At 39.9% G+C, this 25307-nt stretch overlaps 1 protein-coding gene across 3 annotated transcripts in view; it reads left to right on the top strand.

Moving 5' to 3' along the window:
- mtss1 (MTSS I-BAR domain containing 1) overlaps positions 1–25307 on the top strand; it is a 61825-nt gene that overhangs the window by 3581 nt on the left and 32937 nt on the right. For all 3 annotated transcript variants that reach the window (XM_077013763.1, XM_077013764.1, XM_077013765.1), the window contains exons 2-3: positions 5781–5842; positions 8638–8711. In XM_077013763.1, the coding sequence (XP_076869878.1) occupies positions 5781–5842; positions 8638–8711 (136 nt within the window). The remainder of the gene's footprint in view (positions 1–5780; positions 5843–8637; positions 8712–25307) is intronic.

The following is a 25307-nucleotide window of genomic DNA, read 5'->3' as shown; positions in this document are numbered from 1 at the left end:
CTCAATACTGAAACACTTAAGGTGGTGAATTACCTAGTAGACTGAAATACAGTTACCTGGATTAACTACATTAACTGCATATTACTTATTTATTTCAGGAGTATATTAAATGAGACCCAGATAACATTTTTTAATCTGCAGTGTATTTTTAGCAATATAGCTTTCAGGCTTCAGCCTAGATAATGATCTGCTGTTAACTTCTCAGGTTGTGTTTTACCTACTTTGCTCATGAATTTCTAATCCATTGCTGTCAGTGTGCAATCTCAATATTCTGTTTGGACAATTCCTAACGAGTAGTTCTGTTCCATCTTTATCATGTCTAAAGAGTTTTCGCATACATGTTTTGACACTCTAAAGATTGACTACCTGTACTTCCTGGCTCTGATGTGTAGGCAGGGTGTTTGTGTATGCATATGAAGGTGTGTCTCTTAGCTGGCGTATGTAGGTGTTTCCTGTGTGAATATGGAACACACCTGACAAAAGGCCAAACCTGACAGGTCTATAACTCATTGTTTATCGTCAGGTACCTAGAAATGAAACTTGATAGTTTCTATTCTAGGAGGGGAAGAAAAAAAACTGTGCTTCCCAACAGCTGTAAGTTATGATCTCTTAGGACTGAGAATATAACTTATGGTATTTTTCCTTTACTAATTAGCACGTTATAGTTGACTAGGCCCAGGTGCAATGGAGAGCTTTGCTGCAGGTTAGAATGAAGAAAGTTTCAGGCCAACATTTAATGTTTTTTTCTATATGTTTCATAATACTGACACTCAATGAATTGTCTGCTTACTGTACAGAATATCACACGTTGCTGTTTTGTAATTCAATACAGTTGACCAACAGGTTTTTACATTTTTTTTTTTTTTTTTATTCTCCCCATTCTTCCTATTCCTTTTGTCTTGATTTATCTTTGCCAAAGCAACAGGGAAAAACAAGATTATGGTACTGCAAAGGAAAAATACCAAGTTGCTTTCACATAGTTGAGGGCAAAACTCAGGGGAATGGGCTCATAAGAAAGGTCTTCTATAGAGACACACAGATGAGACAGAAGTAAAAGAACTGAAGAACATGCTAGGAACGTGACCGGGTTTGGATGAAACGTTTGTGTTGGTGGATCTCTCTAGGTGGAGGGTTTGTTCAAACTGTCATTTGTTTCCTTATAAATAACTTATTTCTTGTGATGCTTCCTTTAGCCTTTAGTGTGAACACCTGATGTATGAGGGAGCAAAACAACAACTAAGCAGTTAATTGAATTTAGTACTTTTAGTACTTTTAGTACTTTCAAAAAGATTTGTTTGATTAATTTTCTGGCAAATTGCAATCAAAATGTCAAAATGTGATCATGTACATCAGGGATGTCAAAATCAAATACACCGAGGGCCAAAAAAAAAAATTTGCTACAAGCCGAGGGCCGGACTGGTTCAATGTTTATTAAAACATATTAAAATGATTGCGCACAGCCTATTGAACCAAGACCTAACACAGTGTATATTATTTAATTATGCTTAAATGAATAAAGCAATATTTTCTTATGGATCTGTCAGTAATTTCAAGTGAAAATATTTTTCAACAAGCAAACATGAATAAAGTAATAAAGGTTTGAAAAGTGCTGGAATTTAAGCTAAAGTACTTGAAAATGCTTGAAATTGTAACTGCTTCGTTTCACAACAAATAACTATCTGACTAAACAGTTCTCTTGTATCTTGTAATTCCAGGACGAAACATGAGAGAACGTGAAGACGTTAATATTGGGCGTTTTGAAAATAAACAACCATTAAATAATGTGAATAAAAAGCGAATTATTTCGAATCATTTCGAATATATGTATAAATATTTAACTTAATTAAGTTTAACGTGATGGGAAATATTGAAATGGACCTTGAAAGTGACGTACAAGTGCTTTAATTCCACCTTATAAAGGTGTATGAACCCTGCAAACATGACTGTTCATTGCGCTGAGGCGCGGCACGCGCAAAGTACAAAATTCGAGAGATGCACGACCTCGCGAATCGACAGCGCGCGAGACGCTCGCGCACGAGCTGAGCCACTGCGAATACATTATTTTCGCCGCGCTGACCCTCGCTGCTTGTGCGCGCTGCAGTGACTTCGCGGGCTACCGTTGCATTGTGGGGAATGTAGTGTTTGTGCGTGCAAAACACCAGCGGGTGGCTGTGGCCTGCGGGCCAGTTCTAATAGTAATTAAATATCATCCAGGGGGCCATAGATAATCAATTTGCGGGCCGGATCTTGACTTTGACATATGTGATGTATATGAAGCACATTTTAGATACTCTATGTTGCAGTTAAAGAAAGTCAATTTTCATGTGCTGAACGGATACATGCTCATGTGCTGAATGTGGCTGAGCTGCCAGTTTCACTGACGGGTGCCAAAGGGCCACCACCCGACATGTGAGACGCCAGCGTGAAACTACCACGCTGCAGGATCTGGCAACTTCCAAGCGAACATCCCTCGTGTTCTTTTCATGCTCTGTTTTGCGGTTTTTAAGCTGGAGTCGACATTTTTCATTTACTTTCTTTGTTGCTTGACAGGTGAAAGTTGAATAAATGCGCAATACAGATTACTAGCATAATAAAAAGCAGCTTTGGTTACCACTCTGTCTTGGTTAGAGCAACGCACTACATCGCAAGACAAATCTCATGATCTTCCTATAAAACATTGCTCAGTGTACATTTGATAATGTCGCACAATTAGTAGTAGCTTCATTCAAACAAATCTCTCTCTTTCTGAGAGAATATCACTGTTCCTTGGAACAGAACAGAACGTTTGCGGTCTTCTTTTCTTGTGTTTTCAAGAAATTTCAAAGTTCAATCCTTTTGATAGTTATTTTCCTTCATTTAATTACTACTGAGAATGGGCAAAGAGGTCAGAAGTTGAGTTTGGGTCACTCTTGGGTCACAATTTTTTTTTTACGTTGACCATGTAATAGTTGTCATGTTTCCATTGAAGGGCTGGTGAAGAAGTCAGACACATGGCCAGAATATCATATTCTCTGCAGGTTGTTTGCTGTCATTCCCCAAATGGCTTTGTGATTTAAACTTTGAGCTGGGAACACTGATCCAGTTAAGTTCAATCTTGTAGAGTTATTCTTGCTGAAGCCAGAAATATATTGGGTGACTTGTCAGTAAGGGTAGGCCTAATTAAAGGAAAACAAAATCAGAATGCCACTCAGATACTATGTTTTTGTGCAAGAGTGAATGGTAAATCTTTCTAAACAACGACATATAGCAAACAGTCTGACGGCATACAAAAAGTACAGAGTTCTAGTATATAATAGAACCTTTTAGCAAAAGTGGCCAGCAGCAGTTAAAAAAACAGACAAAACAAAGGCAAAGCAAAATACAGGCCGCAGTGTACTTTTCAGAGCAAACCGCAGATTCTCACACTAGATGCATGTTTCATAAAAATTAAAGATTTAGACAAATAATAGCGTCTGAACAAAAATAAGTGGTGTCAGTGTTCCATTCAAGCCGAGATCTAATTGTATGTTAATCAGTTATGCTAATGGAGTTTATCTTCCAGTTGTTTTTATGGTCTTCTTGTTTGTAGCCTTTTCATACGTGCCTAGAACTGCGGCTATTCTGTTTCTTCGTGGGGTTTTTCACTGTTCTAACTGATCTAGCCAACTTCAGAATACCTGAATATTTTTGATGCATATTCTAAATCAGGATCTCTATCATGGTTTTACAGCTTTTACCATATTGCACCCAGGTTGAATCTGTCCAGCTTAAAGTGAATGATGAGATTTGATATTAACTTGATGTTAAATCGGCAGCAGATTTAAGTAAGTTTCACCAATTCAGATTTCAGTGTCTAGACCAATCTTACTCATAAGTTTTAGCCTAATGTGCAAGGCCCAAAAGTTGTCAAACATTTTTAAACATTTGACTTTTCAATTATTGTTTGTCATTTCTTTTTCAGATTTCCCATTGCCAGAGAGTGCGTAACTGTTACCAGACAGTGCGTAACAACATTACCAGAGTGATCTAGATAACACATTTATTAACTCTCAAACACTGATGCCACAATATTAAGTTCCCTCTGTGAGGTCACACCCATGTGTGGTTTTGTTTGTTTTTTGTTTTTTTTTGTCAATTACTGTAGCTGCTCCTCCCTAAAAGTCACACTAGCTTGTTGGTCGGGCCGGTCCTGTCCGCTGTAGACCTGTCAGATGAAGTTCTTTCTCACTCTTGACGCTTTACATTTACAAGTAATGTGTCTGCCCGTCTATACAGATAACCAGTTATTTCAAGCAGAGCTGATCTAAAACGGCTACAAAGCTCACTGCTTAACTGACTGTTGTTGACTCTTGAGAAGGATTAGTGTTTTCCAGTGGAGACTCTTGAGGTCACTTGAGGGTTTATCTCCCATATGATGGAAGTATATTCAGCTGTTATATTGTTAGGAGCAGTATCAGTAGGTTGAGATGCATAAAAATGGTCCTTTGCTGTTCTGGTCTTTGCTTTGTGTTGTCTTTGTGTAAAATCTGTTTTTTCAGCAGGTGTCAATCTATAGCAGCCCAGTGTGGGTTTTCATAGGCATATCTACACATTTAATGTAGTACATTGGTATGCTACTTCACAGTTGGAACAGTCTGTACCATTGATGAGATCTAGCATTGGTCTTATTGTCTAAGGGGTATTATACATCTTTATGCATACATACATACACACCCCTACCAAATGGAATTATCTCATTGTAGGCCTTCAAAGAGATACAACACAAACACAGTGGGATGGAGTGGCAGAGATCTGTCTACTAGTTCTTTTTTTACCATTTATTGGTTCATGATTTCTGAATTCATGAATTTTTAGCAGATTTGGAAAATGGGGGTTCACAGTGTGTTTAATAAATGGGTTTCGTAATGACTCTTTGAAATCAAGATATTCCCAAATGTTCTCAATAGAGGTTTTTCCATCCACCAAGTTTTTGCGCATTTTGAAAATGCGCATGAAAAAAACTGGATGGAAAAAGACCAAAATTCGAAAAAAGCCCCAAATATCGCAAAAAAGATTTTTACGCTAGGAGGAGGTGGAAAAGTTAGACTATCGCATCGCCAAAATTCGGAAAAACTGGATGGAAAAGGGTTTTTCGCATAAACGATGACGTATCATGCCTCAAGTCGTGTGGTTCTGTACATGATCGCGATGTAAAGATGGCAAATGCATACAAAAACAGTTCTGGAGAGAGCAAAAATTGAATTTAACTTCTCCATGTATAGAAAAGAAAAAGAAAAAAATGTTTCAAAACCTCAACGTGCAAAAATGCGTAACTGCCAGATGGACGTAAAACCACTATTGTTTGGCGTCCTCTCACGTGATCTAAAGTTTATTCGCATAACTGTAATGAATGGAAACAAGGCTTAATTCGCATTTTTTTCTGCCGAAACTTGGAAATTGCGCATTATTTTTTCTGAAGGTTTGGATGGAAACCCGGCTAGTGTTTTGGAATATTTTTCGCACCACAATTTATGGCCCATATCATGCTGAAGTGAGTCTTGTTTTCCTGTTCACATTACCATATCATATCCTGTCAAACACTACGTATCTCACAGTGTACAACCAAGCTGCTAAACCTGCCAAAAGTGTTGCAGAGTTACACTTAACATGTCAGAATTTCTGAAATTATTTTCATGTTAATCTAATCAGAGAGAGAATTAGGATCATAGTGGTAAAGGAGAGCAGGAGTCCTATTCTGTCTAATGATTTACCACTGTTTGCCATGACTAAAATCTCTTTCTCTTTCTCTATTTGCCCCGTAGGCAAGTTACCCAGCTTGGGAGGACTTTGTCACGAAAGGAGCGAAGCTGCAGTCACAGCTAAGGTAAGAGCTGACTCCTCCCCCTCCACATGAATCATAGAGCTGACTCCTCCCCCTCCATATGAATCATACACACAGAACATTTGGAAATAATGGTTATCTTCAGGATTTTTCTTTTGGCTAGGAATGTAGTCTGTGTGATTTGTACATTATGGCAGCTGGAGCCTGTGTGCTAAATACATCTAGCTTGGGGCAGAAGATGGTGTTAGTGAGGCTTTAGGAAAGCGACCGAAAGAAGTAGAAATTTTGAATGCTTGTGAGAGCATGTCTGGACCGGTGCCTTCGAGCAGACCCGTATATCATGTTCATCCATGTGGTTTGCTCTCTTTCTGTCCTGTTCACACAGAACACACAGCCAGGAGGCCACTGACCCTCCTCCCAAAGCTCCACTCTGCTAATAAATATCAAACACGCGTCACTCACACAGTGTACTGCGGTCAGGGCCACGCACTGGCTGGTCTGAATGACTACATCATTACTACCTTCATCGACCAGTGGCCATGTCTTATATCCTTTTAATGGGGACAACCACAGTGCATGTTTATGTGCGTGCGTGTGGGCAGGCGGGTGGGTGTGCGTGTATAAAAACGTGCACTGTGGTTGTCCCCATTAAAGGATATAAGACATGTTCAGTGTGTGCCACTACCTGTGGTACTGATAGCGGCGGCGTTTAGCCAGTGTGTGTTGGGTGAGAGTGGAAGTGAGGATGTGTGGAGCTGTACAAGTCTTCTGGTAATGACACCAGCTAAACCATGCAGACTGTGTGAGGACACAGGGATGCAAACATTGTAACAACAGTGATATTGATATTGAAAGATTTTAATCTGAAAAATGATGTTTATGATGGTGAGAGGTGGTAAGGGAGTATGAGGGAGAACACTACAAGAACAGTAGAGGTAGACACTGAATTTTTCAGCAAAGAGAATTAGAATAAAAATACTGGAATCCACGTGAGTAGTCTCTAATCTGTTCTCCTATACTAGTGTTCCAAAAAAATATTAAATCCAATACCTATGGTTTTCTATTCATATATTGGGGACACTAACCCTGTGCAAGGCTAGGGAGTCTTCTATAGGCGGCCAGACGGTGTTGAAGACGGTACTTTGTAGTTCACATCACCTGATACCTCAGAATATTCTGATAAACTAGCACTAGCAGGTCTCTCTGCAGAAGAGTGGTCTGAACAGGCCTCTACAATAGTGCCATTGACCCTGTCAGTATGACTCTGTCTCTTTTACTCCTGGCACACAGTCGGTGCTATCAAAAGAGAGCTACAGAGAGCTACCTGATCCTACTGTTAATGCTTCTGAGCACCTGCAAGAACCAGGATACTGAAAATTCTCCCAGGATACTGAATTATTCTTTCATATTATGTTATTGCATACAAGATACCCTTCATACTGATGCACTTAAAAAATGCTTATCTTGGTGCTTTTGATTGGTCTGTTAAGGTGTGTGTGTGCGCGGGCGGATCAATTGGTTCTATACCCAGGAGTCCATAGAAGCAAAAATGGCCATAGCCTGCTAGGTGAGAAGGATTGTTTAATGCCTGTAGAGCAATGGGAGTTAATCCTGTTCATCAGTTTGGTCATCCAGAACCAGGCAGCACTCCTTCAGACATGATCTGAGGTCCCATGCGCTCATATATGCGCTGGGTGGTCACGCTTGTGCCTGCAGCATGATGGCGAGTGTGTGATGTGTCCTAGGTGAGGTGAGGACTGCAGAGAAGTTGCCTAACAAAAATGTTCTAATCTGAGATGAGATTATTATTATTCTTAATGGTGTTAAGTACACAAGTAGGGCTTCTAACAATGAGGTCTTTGGTCCCTGTAGGCTAAAGCGGATCACTAGGAAGTGGTACAGATGAGGTTTGCGTTTCACCTGTATTAATGGTGACCTGTATGTCTTAAAACAGGTGTCATGGGTGATTTCATAGGACAAAACGGGGGAAGGGTTGGGTTGCATTGACATCTTTAGCCTTGGATTTAGGAAGCTAGCTGAGAATGAGTGTTTATATATTGTTTACAGATGAGTTATGAACTTCCTATAGCAAGTTCCACCTTTTATGTTAAATCATTTAGAATAAAATAATAAGTGTGTTTTCTTGAAAGCTGCTTCTATATTGTATGGTGTCCTAGTTTTTCTAAACATGCCTGGGGCTTTGCCTTTTACAGACGACACTGCCACAGTTGGAATTATTTTCCCCTATAAAAGTGGCAAGTGCTCAAAATACTTGTTCGTGTAGATATAGTATCCAAAAAGGCCAATGCAGTAGCATGATGCATGGTGTTCAGGGGAGGATGACACTGTATGCCTGTTTATTCAGTAGCTCTTTGAACTCAACACTTTACAGCTACAAATGTACTGTAAGCGAATGCTTGCGTCTGTGTTTTCACTCGTTTTCACCAGTAGGATGTCAGTTTAATGTGTCTGACTTTTGAGCTTGTTAACTTGCTTTGGGTTGCTAACAGAAGCCTTACTAATCCCAGCAGTATTGTATACTTTGTTGAAGATACTCCTACCTAGAGTAGCCCAAAGGTTTCCCAGGCCCAGATAAAGATTAAGACTAGACTAAAAAGAATTTCCAGTGGTGTTTCCAAATCCTTGTGTAATCCAAAACCCAAATCTAAAATGTCTGTGAACCTGCCCCATCACTCTGGGTTGAAAAGCCACTTTTTACTCTGCTTCCTATAACAATAACACCATGTCCAGTGAAAGTCATTTAAGCAGCCCAAATTGTTTATATAATTGTATCTTCTCTTTTTCGTCTTTGCTCTTGCTCTGTGTCTGTTTCTCAGGACAACCATCATTGTCACAGGCTCCTTTCTGGATGCCTTCCAGAAGGTGGCTGACCTCGCCACAGGAACGCGGGGTGAGTGGAGATCGCTTTTCTCTCACTCTTACCTTCTTATTGTCCTTGTTGTTCACTGGTGGTGCTTTACAGGTATGTTATGAGGAGATGAGAATATTGTGCATTCTTAGTGTATGTAGCAGTTATGTTCCTGGGACACTTAAAACATGTGCAAGGGTTATCTGAAGTGACAGCAAATGAATAAAGGCATCTATTATGTACATACTTAGCAAGACACACACACACACACACACACACACACACACACACACACACACACATTTTTAGTAGACAAATACTCACCTCGAGATGTATTGTACTTGTCCATACGCTAGAGGTAAATTTCATCAGTTGGGCAATGGAATTGGGTAATTTTTACCACCAAAAAGCAGCAAACAAAATGTGTGAAAATGATTATTGTTCTTAACATTTATTCTATAAACTGTAGCTCACATGTTTCATACTGTGAGAATAATTGTGAAAACAGCTTATTTCTCCCTCATTCATCGTGTCTTTGATTCATAAGGGCTTTGGATACCATCAGTTTCAGTAGCTCACAATTAGACATTTTCTTCCACTTTTTTCAAATATAATTTTATTAAATGTCATTTATTGTAACGTAACAAGGTCCCTTGACTAGGCAGAGGAATCGTACACAAATGCACACATGAACAAATATGCCTGCAACAGGGGGGACTGTCTTTGTTTACAACCGCCTAAGCACGGTGGGTAATCAGCCCTGAATACACTCCCACACTTTACTGTGAACCATTATTTCTGGCTTATGAAACTGTTTTTAAATTACTGACAGTCCCTCATCAGTTTGTTCTGTCGTTTGTAATGCATCATCACACTCTGCTGTCACCACTCCTCCTCCTCTTTCAGTTTCACTCGTGTAGTGAGTCTGGGTTTTGAACATTACAGTGTTTATTTTTACAAGTGTAAAACCTTGATCTCAGTTAAGGTTATGCAGTTTTGTGCTTAGTGGTGCAGTCTATGCAGAAAGACAGATAAGTGAATCATCATTTGTTCTCTGAACGTTGTTGCAGGCCATGTCACTCTAAAACTGTACTGCACCAAGTTGGATCTGCCCCGTTTGGTTTAAAGATGGTTTAAAGATGTACAACAATGTCATCATATGCTCCCTCATGATGGTTATTGATCTCTGTATGGGCAGAGAGGCCAGGCAGGGCTACCCCAGTACGTCTTTTACCAAATTACATTCTGCCCACTTCATGCCTTCATGGCTAATTAGGGTTTGGTTCTGTCCTGTGGAAACCTGTGATGCAGGCCAGGTGTGAATGTTTTTGAACAGTGCAGTTGTGTGGCAAAGCTCTCCACCAAGCAAATTAATCTCCTGATTGCATCACCTACACATTCAGGGAAATTCACGGTGAACAAAACTTCCATGGTATTAGTATTAATACTAAGGAAGTTCCTTGTTGTAACTTCCTTAGTATTAGTAATATTTTTCTGTGTACACCTAACATTGCAGAGAATGTTATTTGTGTCGTCTGAAAAGATCTGTGTTATGTTTACTTGCCTGCAACCTGCCCTGAAGATAATAACTTGCGATGTAAACAATAATGAAAGTCTAGACTAAACTACTATAAAACCATTTACCTCAGTACATTGTGGAGCTTAATACATTTGTGGTTTATAGCACCACTGTGAGACATGTCTCCTTCACACGTGGGTTTAAAGTCTCCTCATATTGCTCATTTTGTCTCAAACATCACTATATAAAGGCAGCAGATTCACACCTCAGTCTACAGCAACGTGGGGCTGTAGTGTTCATACAGAACTTTTGCATTTAAGTGAATGATTAGATTTCTTATCTACAATGAATGTCACTCATCCAGGGCATTAGGCCTGTGTTGAAAAAATTGATTTTCCGATTCAGAATCGATTCGCATATGATGATCTGATTATCGACTCATACGTCCAAAGATCGATTTTATTTTATTTTATTTATTTTTTTATTTTTTTGTGAACTTTTACCCACGCCTCGTCATTGAATTCACGCAGGCGTGCTCGGTCTAACTAACTGTAAAACGACTTGGCGTCGGACAGTGCCGGTAACGACGATAGTCAAATCGGAAATCTAAAAACAGAAGGACAGTTTATCCAGTGTCAGTGACTATTTACAGTTAGTCCGTGTCACTGACCGTTTACCCAGTGTTTTTACAGTTTAAAAAAAGTTTAATGTTCTTGTAACGTTGGGCGCAAGGCGATGGAAGAGACAGAATTCTTTGCACTTTCCAAATCGTTACGTTTATTACATTTACCGAAGCGCAGACAGCGCATGTGACTAAAACAACGACGAGCACAGGACGCTGCGCGAGCGCAAATTTAAATAGACAAACCACATCAACCCCACGTGATTACGAGACGAGCCACAGGTGAGGACAATCACAAGACGCACCCGCACCCACGGAGATACACCGACATGGACGATTAGACGCAGACGACGTTAACACGCCCAACCGTAACGTGAGAGTTCTGTTCTTATATTCTCACTTTAAAGAAAAATACACGTTTACATTTTATACTTTCAGTTTATTAAGTGTGAGCACTTTTAAAATAAAAATGCATTTGGTAGCAACAGCTTTTGGGTGAATTCTTAATTATTTCAATCATAATAATAATGCACTGGTTAGTGTCCCAGTAGGAGCCCACTGTTGCAGATATAGACACCTCAAAGATGTCCTCTGTTTATTGTCCTGGATTACCTTTCTTGAAGGTAGATTTATGATGACCCTTTTCACCAGTCTTCCAGCCATCAGTAACTACCAACTACCAGTAACTATTTGCTGATTAATATCGATATAATACTAGTTTTAACATGTTGCTTCTGTACACAGTCAGGAAACAGCTCAAATACATTTTTAATAACACTAAACCCCGAATTGGATCGAATCGGATCGAATCGATTAAATCGGATTAAATCGAAAAAAAATCGATTCTTAATCTTCAGAATCGGATCGATTCTTGGAATTTGAATCAATACCCAGCCCTACATGGCATCTTATTTTTTTAAGTGCTTTTCATGCCTTATTTATCAGAGAGGAACAGAGGAGAAGGCTTAACCAGATCTAACTGAATTTCGTAATAAATATAACACCCAGGCAAACTTCTGTCACTGCCCTGTTACTGCCCTGTCACTGCCCTGTCGGTGTCCTGTCACTGCCCTGTCACTGTCCTGTCGGTGTCCTGTCTCTCCAGGCACATCTCTTGACTGTTTTGCACAATTCTGCCATGAATGTAGAGTCTCTCCAGCACCTGCTCCTATTGGGCCTTTAAATACTTTGAGTGGCGGTGTAAAGGTACACCTGCCCATGGTGTAGCGGTGTGGAAGGTACACCTGCCCATGGTGTAGCGGTGTAAAGGTACACCTGCCCATGGTGTAGCGGTGTGGAAGGTACACCTGCCCATGGTGTAGCGGTGTGGAAGGTACACCTGCCCATGGTGTTGCTACACCTCAATATGTGCAGAATGACCCCAAGCCTGCTATGTCCTGCCTTGCTGACACTTAACGTGAATTCGGTAAAGTTCAGGTGTATTGTTTTTTTAAAAGCGTGGTTCATTTGCATTTCCTGGAGGAAAGGGTCAGGACCAGGTGGCTAGTTACAGTTACCATAGCGTTTTCATGCAGTTACAGTTACCATAGCGTTTTCATGCACTTTAAGGTCTTTTGGCTTTGCTAGAGCAAGGCTGAGGATTGTGAATTAAAATCTGTCTCACTACAATGATTAAAGCTGTGATGACATGAGGAAGAAGAATGTTCTACCAAGGTAGATGTGATGTTCAGTGATGTTGCAAAAGTTTTCATGTCGTGAATTCATTTAATGTGTTAAATTAATTTAGACTGTAGAGTGCAAGGTAAAGTATGATGTTACGTCAGAAGATGCATGGTTTTCATCCCTTCCTTATTTAGATTACATGTCACATTGAAGGTATTTTGATGGCACGTTATCCAGAAATCATGGTACATCATAGTGATGCGTAGTAGAGGTTGAATTTATTCCTGCTTATCACCGTTTATTCTTGACTGGAGTTTTAGGATAGAATGCATGATGAAGAATGATGTAAATTTATTAAAAGAAAATGTCCTAGAAAGCATTAATATGCAAAAAAAAAAAAAAAAAAAAACACATTCTTAAGTTGACCTCATTCCAGCACTTTGTGTTGTTTACTCACTTGCAACCTGCCCTGAAGGCAGTAACTTGTGATGTTGGCAATAATGAAAGGCTAAACTGTATAGACAAAAACCATTTGCTGCTCATCTTATTACTCATATCTGGCCAGACCTGAACATCAATTCTTCAGAATCTTAACTGGCTTCTCCTTAATTACAACATGTATTTCAAAATCCTCATTCTCAACATTCTCTTACACTTTCTTATCTGTACAATTTGTGTCTGTCTACAAACCCACTTGCTGTCTCAGGTCTTCTGCTGGTGTCTTCACTGTTCTTTCGTAACTCCCCTCCTGGCTTCTCTCTCCGTATTCAAATCCGGTCAGGCCTATTCTAACCCCGTCATTCCACCATGCTCTTTACGTGTCCTGTTCAATGTCGTCGACTCCTCCAGTGTATCTCTTGACGTTGCCAACGGTCCATATAGTTTGTATTTAAAATGTGAAACATCTTAAGGTTCTTGAAAAGTGCTGAATAGATCATATATACTTATTATTGCTGTCATTACTGCATGTATTTTCTATGACGTGTTAAATCAGCCTTAAAGTATGGAATGAGAGAAATGGTAATTTCCCATTAGGCAGCGTACCTCAGAAAGTGGGAAGAGGCCAATCAGCAAATATCCCATGTCTGCTACACTTCCTGGCTTTCTGTATTGATTATGCTGACAGACATGTCAATTCTTGATTTCTGCAAGATCACATGTATTGATCTTCCCTGAAATAGAAGGTAACATGCCATAACCTCTGATTCAGTTGCTTAAATGGTCAAAGATTCTTAAATGGTCAAAGTCCTTCCCAAATAAGCCCCCCCACCCCCAAATCCTCTCTTACAGTTGTCAGCAAGCTGTGGTATTTGTAGGTGCAGGGCTTTTCAGGGACAGCAATTCTAACAACTTTCCACCAGTTAAAAGTCTCTGGTAAAAGAAATACTTTCCCCACCAAAACATAAATCTTTGAGCACGTTAATACTGACGTATTAATTTTCCGCTAAGGAAATGGTTGCGTTCTCTGTAGATAGCTGCCTTAGTAATCGCAGCCTTCAAAGGTACTTGTCTATTTAAATAAACAATAAATGAACCTTGGCAGGCATTGCTGTCTGCTTATTACATCATAAGTTCTTGCAATGTTTGCACTTTTTTTTCCCCTCCCATTCGCTCAAAATATGTTCGTAATCATCTTGGCTTACCTGACAGCACGGATACTTATCTGGTAGCTGATGAGATGAACTGTTCATCGGCATCCTGGGTTTGATGATTAAACCCATGAAAAGGACCGACACCTGTGGAGAAGAGACTGTGTGTGAAGGGATGCCCTCTCGGGCTTCAGTGTAAATTCCAACTGAAAACTGATTTTTGTTTGGCTGTTGTTTTAGAATTTTTGTTTTAATTTCATTTGTATTTATTTTATTTTTAATATGGGCATTTAGGTTAAATTGCTACAATTTTATTTGGCAACACGGCGCTCTCTCTGGGACATGCCCATGGCTGGACTTTGGGAGACCACATCTTGCAACCTGCCCTGAAGGTAGTAACCTTAAGTAGATTTTAGCAATAATGAAAGGCTCAACTGTAGACAAAACCCATTTGCTGCTCATCTTATTACTTGTATATGTTGTTCCACATAACATTATTCAGTAAAAAATAACTGTCTATAGGTATAATGAAATAAATGGGGAAACATGGTTCTTATGATGGTGGTGTAACTTTACTGTTCATGGCATGTACAAATGACTCTGTTTACATTAGAAAACTGAAACAGTAATAATAATAATAATGCAGGGGGTGGTGATAATTGTGGTAATCATATGAAGAAGCAGAAAATGGTGGGGGCTCCTTTTAAAAATACTTATTGAATATGTGGAAAATGATGAGATACCAAAGTCCAACACATTCAGTGAGGTGGGTGGTATAGTAATACAGACCTATTGGCTAATTTTCAAACTTGTCTTAAGTTTATCATTCTCCTAAGACACAGGTAAGTGTCACGTGATTTTTGCTTTCACCTTATGTGGTTTGTCAAACTGCCTGCTTAAACGAGAAAGATGAGAATATAGCAATTCTCCAGTATTTATCATACATTTTCTAAATAGTTGTCTTTATAGATTTGTATCCAAAGAATATTGGTGCGTGTTGGTTAAGTAATTAATTTAGTGTGACCTTCAGTAGTCATGAGAAGTACTACTATCAACATCTGTCCTAAAGTGGACACTTTTAGTCCTGGTGTCCTGTCATTCGTAGGGTGGAGAAGACACAGGATTCCCTCCCATATGTTCCCTGTAATTATACAGCCACGTTCTTGTCCTCTCCCTCAGCTCTTTCTCTCACACCACTCCTTTACTCGTTCCCTCACTCTTCTGTGAGTCACATGTCTGCTTTAGTGTAGTCTTACCCCTCTGTGTAAGGAGGCTGTGTTAAACACCACGGCTGTCCCCCAGATTCCTTCTCTCATTCTGTCTGTGTTTTATCATGTCCTGGCCTGAAAATGTAGTCTGCTGGGGAAAGATCTCCTCTCTGCTCTTTTTATTGCCTTATTTTGTCCTTTGCCATTAAGAAAGGAGGATTACTGGGCAACACTGTTTTCCATTTTTTTGAGAACCTTTATCAAAGTATTTATCAAAACAATCTCCTCTCTGGCCGTTATCTCTCAGCAAAAAAAAAAAAGTGAGTGAGCCATTGGCTGATAAAACCACCTGATAAAAAAAAGTCATTTGATTTGTCTTCTAGAAGATGGAATATTCTATACGTCCCGTCTTGGCTCAGTTGTGGTTCACTAGGGCTGAACCAAGACTTTTTGTGCCATTTTGGTCATGCACCTGTTCCACTCCTGGCATGGTGTGGGTAGATGACCGTTGAAGGCTCTCTCTCCCCTTCAGCTGTCTGGCCTTGGGGTGGGGGAGGGAACTCTGGGCTGGCTGTAGGTGCAGCTGTCTGCTGCTTCGCACCACCCAAATTCCCTCCCTCCATATGTATGAACGTCAGTCTCCGCTGCACACATTCCAGACTGAGAGGATTAGCAAGCCAAAGGAATCCAGAGTGCCACAGCAAAGTTAGTGTGTCTGATTGAGTGCCTCTGTTTGCACTGGACACCACTGACCACAGCGATGGCACCTGGGAGCACTGGGGAGTGGGGGAGCCCAGCTGGCGTGTTCCCTGACCTCTCTACCCCTGTACTCCAGGACAGGAGAGAGACGCGTGTCCCAGAGCGAATCATTTATTGATGTGACACTCCTTTGTACAGAGAGTCTCTTTCCACTAAGGATTCCTGAAGTGTGGTGTATCTCGCTTTGTCTTCTATTTCTATTATGATTTCAGGATAAGCCTGTTTTTCAGTGTTCAGTATGTTCTCCTCTCATACCTGGTCATTCAGCAGTAACCTTATATTGACACAATGCTTTATTATGTTTGTGTCGTTTTCTCTGCAACCATGAGGAAGATGCAGGGAAGTAATCAGTTTTTCAGGCTTTGTTTAAAAGGTCTGTAATGATGCTGTACGAGTCACATGATTAGGTACAGCAGAGGATGATTCGCCTCGGGCTGTTTTTGATGGTTTTGGCTTCATCTGTTTTTCAGAGGCTAAACAAATAATGCTGTGATTCTGTTGGAGATCTCGGGGAACTCCCTCATGACTGGTTGCCACAGCACTGGCGGTGTCTGTTACATAACTGGCCTGGCACACCCTTATCACATTTAAATGATACAACTCCCAGTCACAGCTTAGAAGTTCTGTCCGTCAGTTAACAGACTAAAACTACAATGCCTGATGAAAATGGCATGTGATGTTTATAAAATGCTATACCATTGTTTTGTATGTGGAATTTTTATAACCTATGAAAACCTATCAAATCAGTCAGTCTGTGGGATCATGTATAAATATTGACATGTAGAACTTTTCAGAATGTTTAGATAATGTCTATAGGTGGAACATTAAATACACACACACACACACACACACACACACACACACACACACACACACACACACACACACACACTTTAAAGCGCATTAGCCATATCTCGCAAATCTTTCTGTCCTCCTGGGCAGATGGGTTGCTAGCACAATTGCCAAGTAGCCTGAGTCAAGGAAAGAAGGTTAAAATGAGCACCAGCGTACAGTGCAGTAGGAACATCAACAGCTCTGGTGTTCTCCTTTAAGACAGTAGGAGAAGGCAGGCGTATCTTCAGCTCTGGTGTTCTCCTTTAAGACAGCCACCTCACAGTTGGGCTTGAGTAGGTGTGAACAGTAGCCACTGTGTGTCTGCACACACAGGATGTCTTTGTACATGTTGGAGCTGTGTGGGCATTGGCTACACTAGCATTTGTGTAAAGAAGGAAAAGATTTGGAATTAGTTTTGGCCTGAACCAAAGGGAAAGTGAAAAGGAGACTTGTTGATTTTTCAAGTGGAAGTCTTATCCTAATAGTGCTGCACGATACTCTGCGAGGGGATTCATATTGTGATCTCTTCAGGCTGTTTAAATATGTACATTTAAATATTGTCATATTAAAAAACTAATATGTGTGTGTGTGTGTGTGTGTGTGTGTGTGTGTGTGTGTGTGTGTGTGTGTGTGTGTGTGTGTGTGTGTGTGTGTGTGTGTATAAAATATGAACTTGTAGAAGAACTCTATGTATATATTTATATATAATATGTGTGTATGTATATATTATAAGGGCCACTTGTGCTCTGTATCTTTTTTTGGATCTGACTTGGGATTTTGAACCACAAAGATTCAAAGACCTGCATCAAACCAGAACCAGATGTTTTTCCATCCTAATCTGCAGTCTCTTCACTTATGAGAAGATTTGCCAACAACGCTTAATTTTGCATGCCTTTATCCCAACCAAGACACATCTCTCTCCCTTAACGTTGTCATACAGCTTGATTTGATTTTATTTGATTTATATAATGTTCCAGGTAATAGGGCCACTGGAAAGATGTACTGTAGTAATTCCCAAGACACATACATCATTGTGTGCATGTTATATTTTTCCTTTGGGGGACCTGACCAGTTTCATGGAGTCAAGAGACAGGATGTTGTTTAACTGTTATTTAATGTGGATATTCGAATAAGCGCCCAAATTGGAAGGTGTGTGTTTTGTCATTTTCAGCTGGTGAGCATGGCATGTGTGAAATGCTGTAATCACATTTATTGGACCTTAAGGAAACCATTTTCTGAGTTTAAAGTAAGAAGGAATGAGATATGATTTAAAAAAAGGGCAGTCATGGTCTGGTGGTTAGGGAACTGGTCTTGTGACCGGAAGGTCCCGGGTTCGATTCCCAGACCTGAGGCCATGACTGAGGTGCCCCTGAGCAAGGCCCTTAACCCTCAATTGCTCACTTGTATAAAAATGAGATAAAAAATGTAAGTCCCTCTGGATAAGGGCGTCTGCCAAATGCCGTAAATATAAATGTAAATAAAAACAACGTGTACCATTGTTGGTACATTAGGCAGGAAGTGATGTCACACCCACAGGTGCTATTGGAAGCAGGTGCTACCTGATGCATATTTAAAAAGTAGAGAAATGTTTATAGATCGTTATAGGATTGTTATTGTTATATTTGCCAGGAAGGAAAGACCAACAAGGGTTGAGTACCTCTACAAACAATATTACACACCCACTGAGTGCTTTAGCAGTGTTACTATTAACCACACACACTTATGTACATACATACGTGGCGTGTGTGCAAGATGTGGAAAAACTGCAGGTTGGGGAAGCATTGAAGATGTCTCAGTATTGGCACAGGCACTTTTAAAATAACTAGGAGAGGCGATTTATCACCCAATAGAGTTGGAGTGAATATGCTGACTGTTTCCTGACTCTCTCTTGCACGTGAGTGCAAGGCTCACTTAAACCACCCAGTCCTGACTTCACCACTGTAAGATTCTTTTTAGTGTACAGACTAATGCTGGGCGGTATGACCAAAATTCTATATCACGGTATTTTTCAAAATTATATCGGTTTCACGGTATTTGACGGGTTTTCCCTCCATGCATGATGTGTTAACCGCATTGATTACGAAAAGAATTACTGCAGTAGAGTGGTTAAGAGTACCTTATTCTACCATTAGAAAAATGTCTCCACCTATAGCTAGGTGACCGTAGTGCTCGACTCCGCCCACCTCGCGCGAACCTCTGCAAACGGTGGAGGCGTTTATACTTTCCGCGTCACATTCTTTGCAGTGTTCTCCGTAATGATATGTGGTAGTATAAAGAAACACCCCTCAAAAACAGGGGAATGAACATTTACCTGACGAATTTTTATGTTGCTTTGTGTTCCAGGTTTTGAAAAGTGCTGGAATTTAGGCTAAAGTACTTGAAAATGCTTGAAATTGTAACTATTTCGTTTCACAACAAACAGCTGTCTGACTGAACAGTTGTCTTGTATTGCGTTAACAAATAAGAGTTTGTTATACTCTTGTAATTCCAGGACGAAACATGAGAGAATGTGAAGACGTTAACGTTGGGCGTTTTGAAAATATACAACCATTAAATAATGTGATGGTAAGCGAATTATTTAGAATCATTTTGAGTATACGTATAAATATTTAACTTAATTAAGTTTAACATGCTGGGAATTATTGAAATGGACCTTTAAAGTGACGTACAAGTGCTTGAATTCCACCTTCTGAAGGTGTATGAACCCTGCAAACATAACAGCGCAAAACACAGCGCTGAAGAGCGGAACGCGACCTTGACCCGCCACAGCGGAGCCCCCGCAATTGCTACCTGTATTTTCCAGATTATAAACCGCTACTTATTCCCTCATGGTTTGAACCATGCGACTTATAATGAGGTGTGGCTTTTCTGTCACTTTTAATTGCACAATATTCAGACCTGATAGGACACAGTTTCCAAAACTGCATAAATTTAAGTAATACACAAATGTTACTTTTGTTGTCTTTTATTACATTGCACATGTTCAAGGTTGACTACTGGAACGTGCATACCAGGTTGACTCTCATCACTTGGGTTAACGGTCGGTCTACCTCAGCGGTTTACCAGAATGTTAGAGAACATATGACTGAGGTTTCACATGTGGTGACGCCTGATTTCACCCATACATCAGCACCTCATGTTATGCTTGATGCCACTGCAACCTTTCTAATTACGTTTCATATCACTTACCCTAATCCTTTTCTGCATGAGTTTAGGACACGCTGTAGCACTTGCGCTGTATATTTATCTAGTAAGACGTTGCACGTTGCATCGTGACAATGGAGTGCACGCTGTCCCATTATTATTTTATCTGCTTTTACCTCATAAAAGGCTAGAATGAGTCATATGACATCTGATGTAGACAAGAAACACCAAAGCAAAATGTGGGTTTACAGTGACCATGATTACCATGATGCTTTGTGCCTTTGCAATGAGAGGAACTGTTTATTCAAAAGTTTCTTGTAAATTCATTGCCTCTGAATTTGTTTGGATATATAATAATTTTGTCAGTTTTGGAAAGCTCTTTTTTGGAAGTGCTTATTGGCAAACACAAAACACTGTTGTCAGCCTCAGAATGGCCTAAGTGTTAGAAGTTCATATTCCTACATGGTAGAATCTATATGTGTGCAGGTTTTCATGGTGCAGTGCTATATGCGTGTTAAGTTTGATCTGATAGGATTGTATTATTATCTGTTGGCTACTTATTTGAATAGTTGAGCTCGTACAAACGGCCATGTTTTTGTGCGTGTGCGCGCGCGTGTTCAGCAGATAAATCCTCAGTCATTTGCTGAAGTGATGTCAGTGACATTTATACATCTCAGCATACCAACCATCTCCTCATATGATGCTACTGAAAACCACACAGTGAAGCAACACGTAGTCACTGTGTGTGGTGCTACCATTTGAGTCATTTGACCAGCATAACACACATGACTAATGCGACAAAAAATAAAACCTGTATTTTCTTCCATCCGTCTTTCTTGCTTTCGTTCACTGTGTGTCTGTGTGAATGGCCACGTTGTGACTGGTCTGGGGTCAGATGGACTCAATAAGGAAACTGAAGAGACTGAAGCACAGTAAATTTCCCCAAAGCTGCATCTGTCCTTTATGGACTTGCACACAGTTGCTGACATTATAGCGAAATAAATGGCAGCTTGGGACAAAGTTTCCTTTTCAGGAAAGGCGTTGGGTGGAAAAGAGTTTATTGCTTACGAAATAAGGGGGTGTCCAGGGGAACATTGGAAGGTCAACTGAAACTTTTAGATACGCCTGCCTTCTCCTTTAACCTCGGCTATATGTTAGAGTAACTTCATAATTACAAGTAAAGCTTAACTGGAAAGTATTCAGGTGTAAAGGAAAATACAGGGAAGTGGCGACTCACTCTTCTTTTGGTGATAAAGCGTTTGATTGTTTGATGAAAAGATATGAATACACTCCATATGTTATGGAGGGGCATGAAAGAGCCGTTGCTGTTATAGTGCACACGTCTAAATGTGAGCTAAAGTGTGTGTGGTCTGTCTTGAAATGCCAGTTTGGCGTCACTCACCTCTGCTTTCCTGGAGAGTGTTATCATTCCAGGACCTTAAGGTGGTGATGCTTCATCGCCATTGTAATCAAACCTAAAACAATGTGTATAGCTGTATAGTGTATTAGGGACCAACTTATGATTGACACATCTGATGATCGAGACTTTTTGTATGGTCTCTGTGAGCATTATTTCCTAAATATATATTAGGGGTGGGAATCGTTTACTATCTCACGATTCGATTCGATTCCGATTTTGGGGGCCACAATTCAATTCAAAAATCGATTTTCGATTCAAAACGATTTTTGATTAAAAAAACGATTTGATTTATAAAAATGTCTGCTTCAGTCTATAAAATCTGCATGATCTACTACAGTCTGCTTTGCAAGACAGAATGACAAAATACAGAAAATTTAGTGTCTTTCACATTTAATTAACAAAAATTATGTGCTTTGCTAAAATAAAATGTTTTTTGTTGTTACCAAAATTCTTGAGCTTCATTTTGCGAGCTGTCAGGGCTGGCTCGGATGCAGTTCCCCCAGCCGTCGCTAGGGGCACCAGAGTCAGTCCCAGACTAAACCGACATAACTGTATGTTCTCAGCCAGTCTCTGCTTTCTCTGTGATTGCTTATCGTTTAATGGTGTCTCGCCACCTCTCTCTGTTATCACTACGGTTGAGTGTTATTTTTCATGCGTTGTATTTTCCGCATTGGTTTTTTGTTTCTATTTACTCCGTGCCCTCACGGTTTTGCTTTCTATTCTCTTGCGCGTTGAGTCTTCCGTGTTGTTTTGTTCGTTCTGGATCGCTGTGCGCGTTTCCCTCTCGCTAATATATTTGACGAGTGTCAAACGTCTTGCTCTTGCGAGCCGGCACTTGGGTCCATCCTTCTCTATATTATTTCTCACCCTTAACGCTCCCGTGCTCACCGCGTTACACAAGCCTTGCACACGAGCTACATTGTGTCCAGTTCGGTCTTCCCTGGCATTCTGTAAAAACCAAAATGAACCCATATTTTTGCCTTAAATGAAGACCGGACAGGTTGAATATCTTTTTCCACCATGTGTTTTGAACCTTTTCCGCGCATGAGTGTGTCCCAGAACATGCGGCGTAAATTTTAAATGTCCCAAAATCGATTCCAAGTCGTGGTGAAGTCTCGCGTTACGTAATTACAAAATTACGCGAGACTTCACCACGACTTGGAATCGATTTTGGGACATTTAAAATCGATTCTGAATCGTAGTAAATGAGAATCGATTTTTTATATATGAATCGATTTTTTGGCACACCTCTAATATATATATATATATATATATATATATATATATATATATATATATATATATATATATATATATATATATATATATATATATATATATATATATATTAACGGTGTATATACTTTTATAAATATAACAGTATATACTTTTTCCCTTTGCACTGAATATGTTTTCTTTTTATTTTGTGTGCACATATCACTGCCTGACTCACTCTTCTTTTTCATTTAGCATTTAGGCAGGACTCGCAGTAGCACTTGGGCAATGCTGGCATTCCGTTAAGATGGTTTTAGTTTTGAGATTGGTGTAACTAATTCAGTAAAGGGAATATGTGATGTTGAATTTCAGTTAATCTCCCCCTTAAGTGTATTGTCTTTTTGTGTCTGAAGGCAAGTACCGTTTTAGTACGTTGGTCACCTTGATCTGTGACTTTTGTCAGTGAGCTTGGAGAAGGAAGTCATACATCATAGAATGAAGATGGATTCATTCTGTGTATATAATAATCATGCTCATATATGCATGATCACTCTGTTGTCTGACAAATATGCCATAGGCACATTTTGAGGGAAGTTAAATAATATGATTGACAAAATAATGATGTATTTAAATAATAGAAAAAAGGGGAATTGAACAATCTTATAAGTGAGATGATCCAGTTGAACAGGACAGACAGATGGAATAATGAGAAAAATGAAAGGGGGGGAGAGAGAAAGAGAAAGAGACTGTAGGCATGCCTTTAAGCAAGAGGCTCAGTGTGAAGTTTGACTGAAAAACACTGAAAGCCAACCTGTTTTAACCTGCCTTCTCCATCACCCGTACCATACCCCCACGCATGCAACACAGACACGTACACACACACACACACACACACACACACACACACACACACACACACACACACACACACACACACACACACAGCCTACATATGTCTTTGCAAACATGGATCACCTATGCATCCTAAAACCTGCATACAGTGTCTCCACATCTATGGTTATTGTCATCTAGCTCAAAGGTCAATAAATAGAGAAACAGAGATAAGGTACAAACATTAGTTATGTGGAAACCAGTGTCGTCCAAGATTACTTTGTCAGGGTTTGTTGTGGTTGACATCATGAAGGGAGCGCATTAATGTATTTTAAAGTACAGATGGATCATCTATAAAACAGACTCTTCAATTTGAACTAATATTGCCAATAGATGCATGCAAGGAATTTTAATTAATTTCATAAGCAGAGATGAAAAATACCTTCAGTCAAGTTCCTACATTAAGTAGAGTCTACAGACTTGGAGATACAGGTTACCGATACTACATAGAGAAACACTATGGGAACTGGGCTGGAATAAATGTACAACAGTAGGTGTCACCAAAACTCTCTTTTTTTGTACACATGATGTGGATTTAATTAGTGTATGCATAAGAATTTATAACTAGACCTTAATTAGTGTAAGCACAATCATTATCCATGATTAAAGAGCATTTTTTGTGTATTACTGCTGCATATAAGCTTAATATCTTGGAAGCAAAGTAATTAACACATTTTAGTTAAACCCAATCTGTAGACTAATTTTGATGGTGCGACATGAAGGATGGAGCGAGTTTATACAGTGTAAAAAAGCACCAACGGAACAAAAACAAGGTGTTGGTCGTACAGGAGTTCATGGTGTAGATGGAGTGGTGTGAGGTTTTGGCATTAAGTTGCATGGACAAAACTGAGGACTGTAGAGAGTTTTCCTTAATCCCTTTTGCCCCACCCCCAGCCTGTTTTGTACCGTTTCAGGTGTGGCATTACCACTAAGTGCACAAATGTGGCATTAGAAAAACTGGCCGTGTATTGCATTTCACATTACGCTTTTTATTCAAAATGACAAAGTGAATGAAATTGTTATTCCTGTGTGCTTGGCAAAGGACGCTTGCAATAGTAACACACCTCCCTGAAAGACTCATGGGAGGTGGGCTTATTTAGACGCGAGAGAATGATGCTTCAACAGGAGTGTGCCTGTGTTTGTATTTTTGTGTTTATATATATGTGTCCGTGTAAATATGCAGACATGTATTTCATTGAATTTGTGCTAGAGCTGTATGATCTGGACAAACTAGGCCATATCTTTGTCATACTATGAGTGCGCTGTGTCGTGCTGTGAGTGCGCTGTGTCGTGCGCTGTGTCGTATTATGAGTGCGGTGTGTCATGTGATGTGTCAGGCTGCAAGTGTGGTATGTCTCTGTGTTTATTCAGCAAAACGCAGAGGAACCTTTGATGTACCGTGCCACACCCTTACATGTTAAAGATTTACTAGAATTATTTTGTATTGTTTAATTCATGAAAGAGCATTAATACAATATTAGAAATGAGATCTGTGGTGTTTGAGTGGTCCTTCATAGATTAACTCCCAACAAAGTGTCTATAACATTGACATGAATGACTCTGAGGAGAGTTTCAATGCAGTTGCAGTCAAGATTACTCACAAGTGGAACTGTTCAAGGGTCAGACACCAGCAATCTGACCTTAAACCCACCCAACTAAATCAAATCCTAATCTTAACCCTAACCCGAATTCTAAAACCGACCTTGAGAGCAACCCTAAACTTAATCCTAATCCTGATGCCAACCTTAACCTCAACAAATACCTAATCCTAACTCTCACCCTGGACCTAATCCTGACTAGTCCGACTAATCATG

This window comes from Brachyhypopomus gauderio, chromosome 8 (assembly GCF_052324685.1).
Source record: "Brachyhypopomus gauderio isolate BG-103 chromosome 8, BGAUD_0.2, whole genome shotgun sequence".
In the NCBI taxonomy this organism is placed as follows: domain Eukaryota; kingdom Metazoa; phylum Chordata; class Actinopteri; order Gymnotiformes; family Hypopomidae; genus Brachyhypopomus; species Brachyhypopomus gauderio.
This window is presented reverse-complemented; position numbering and strand designations above follow the sequence as displayed.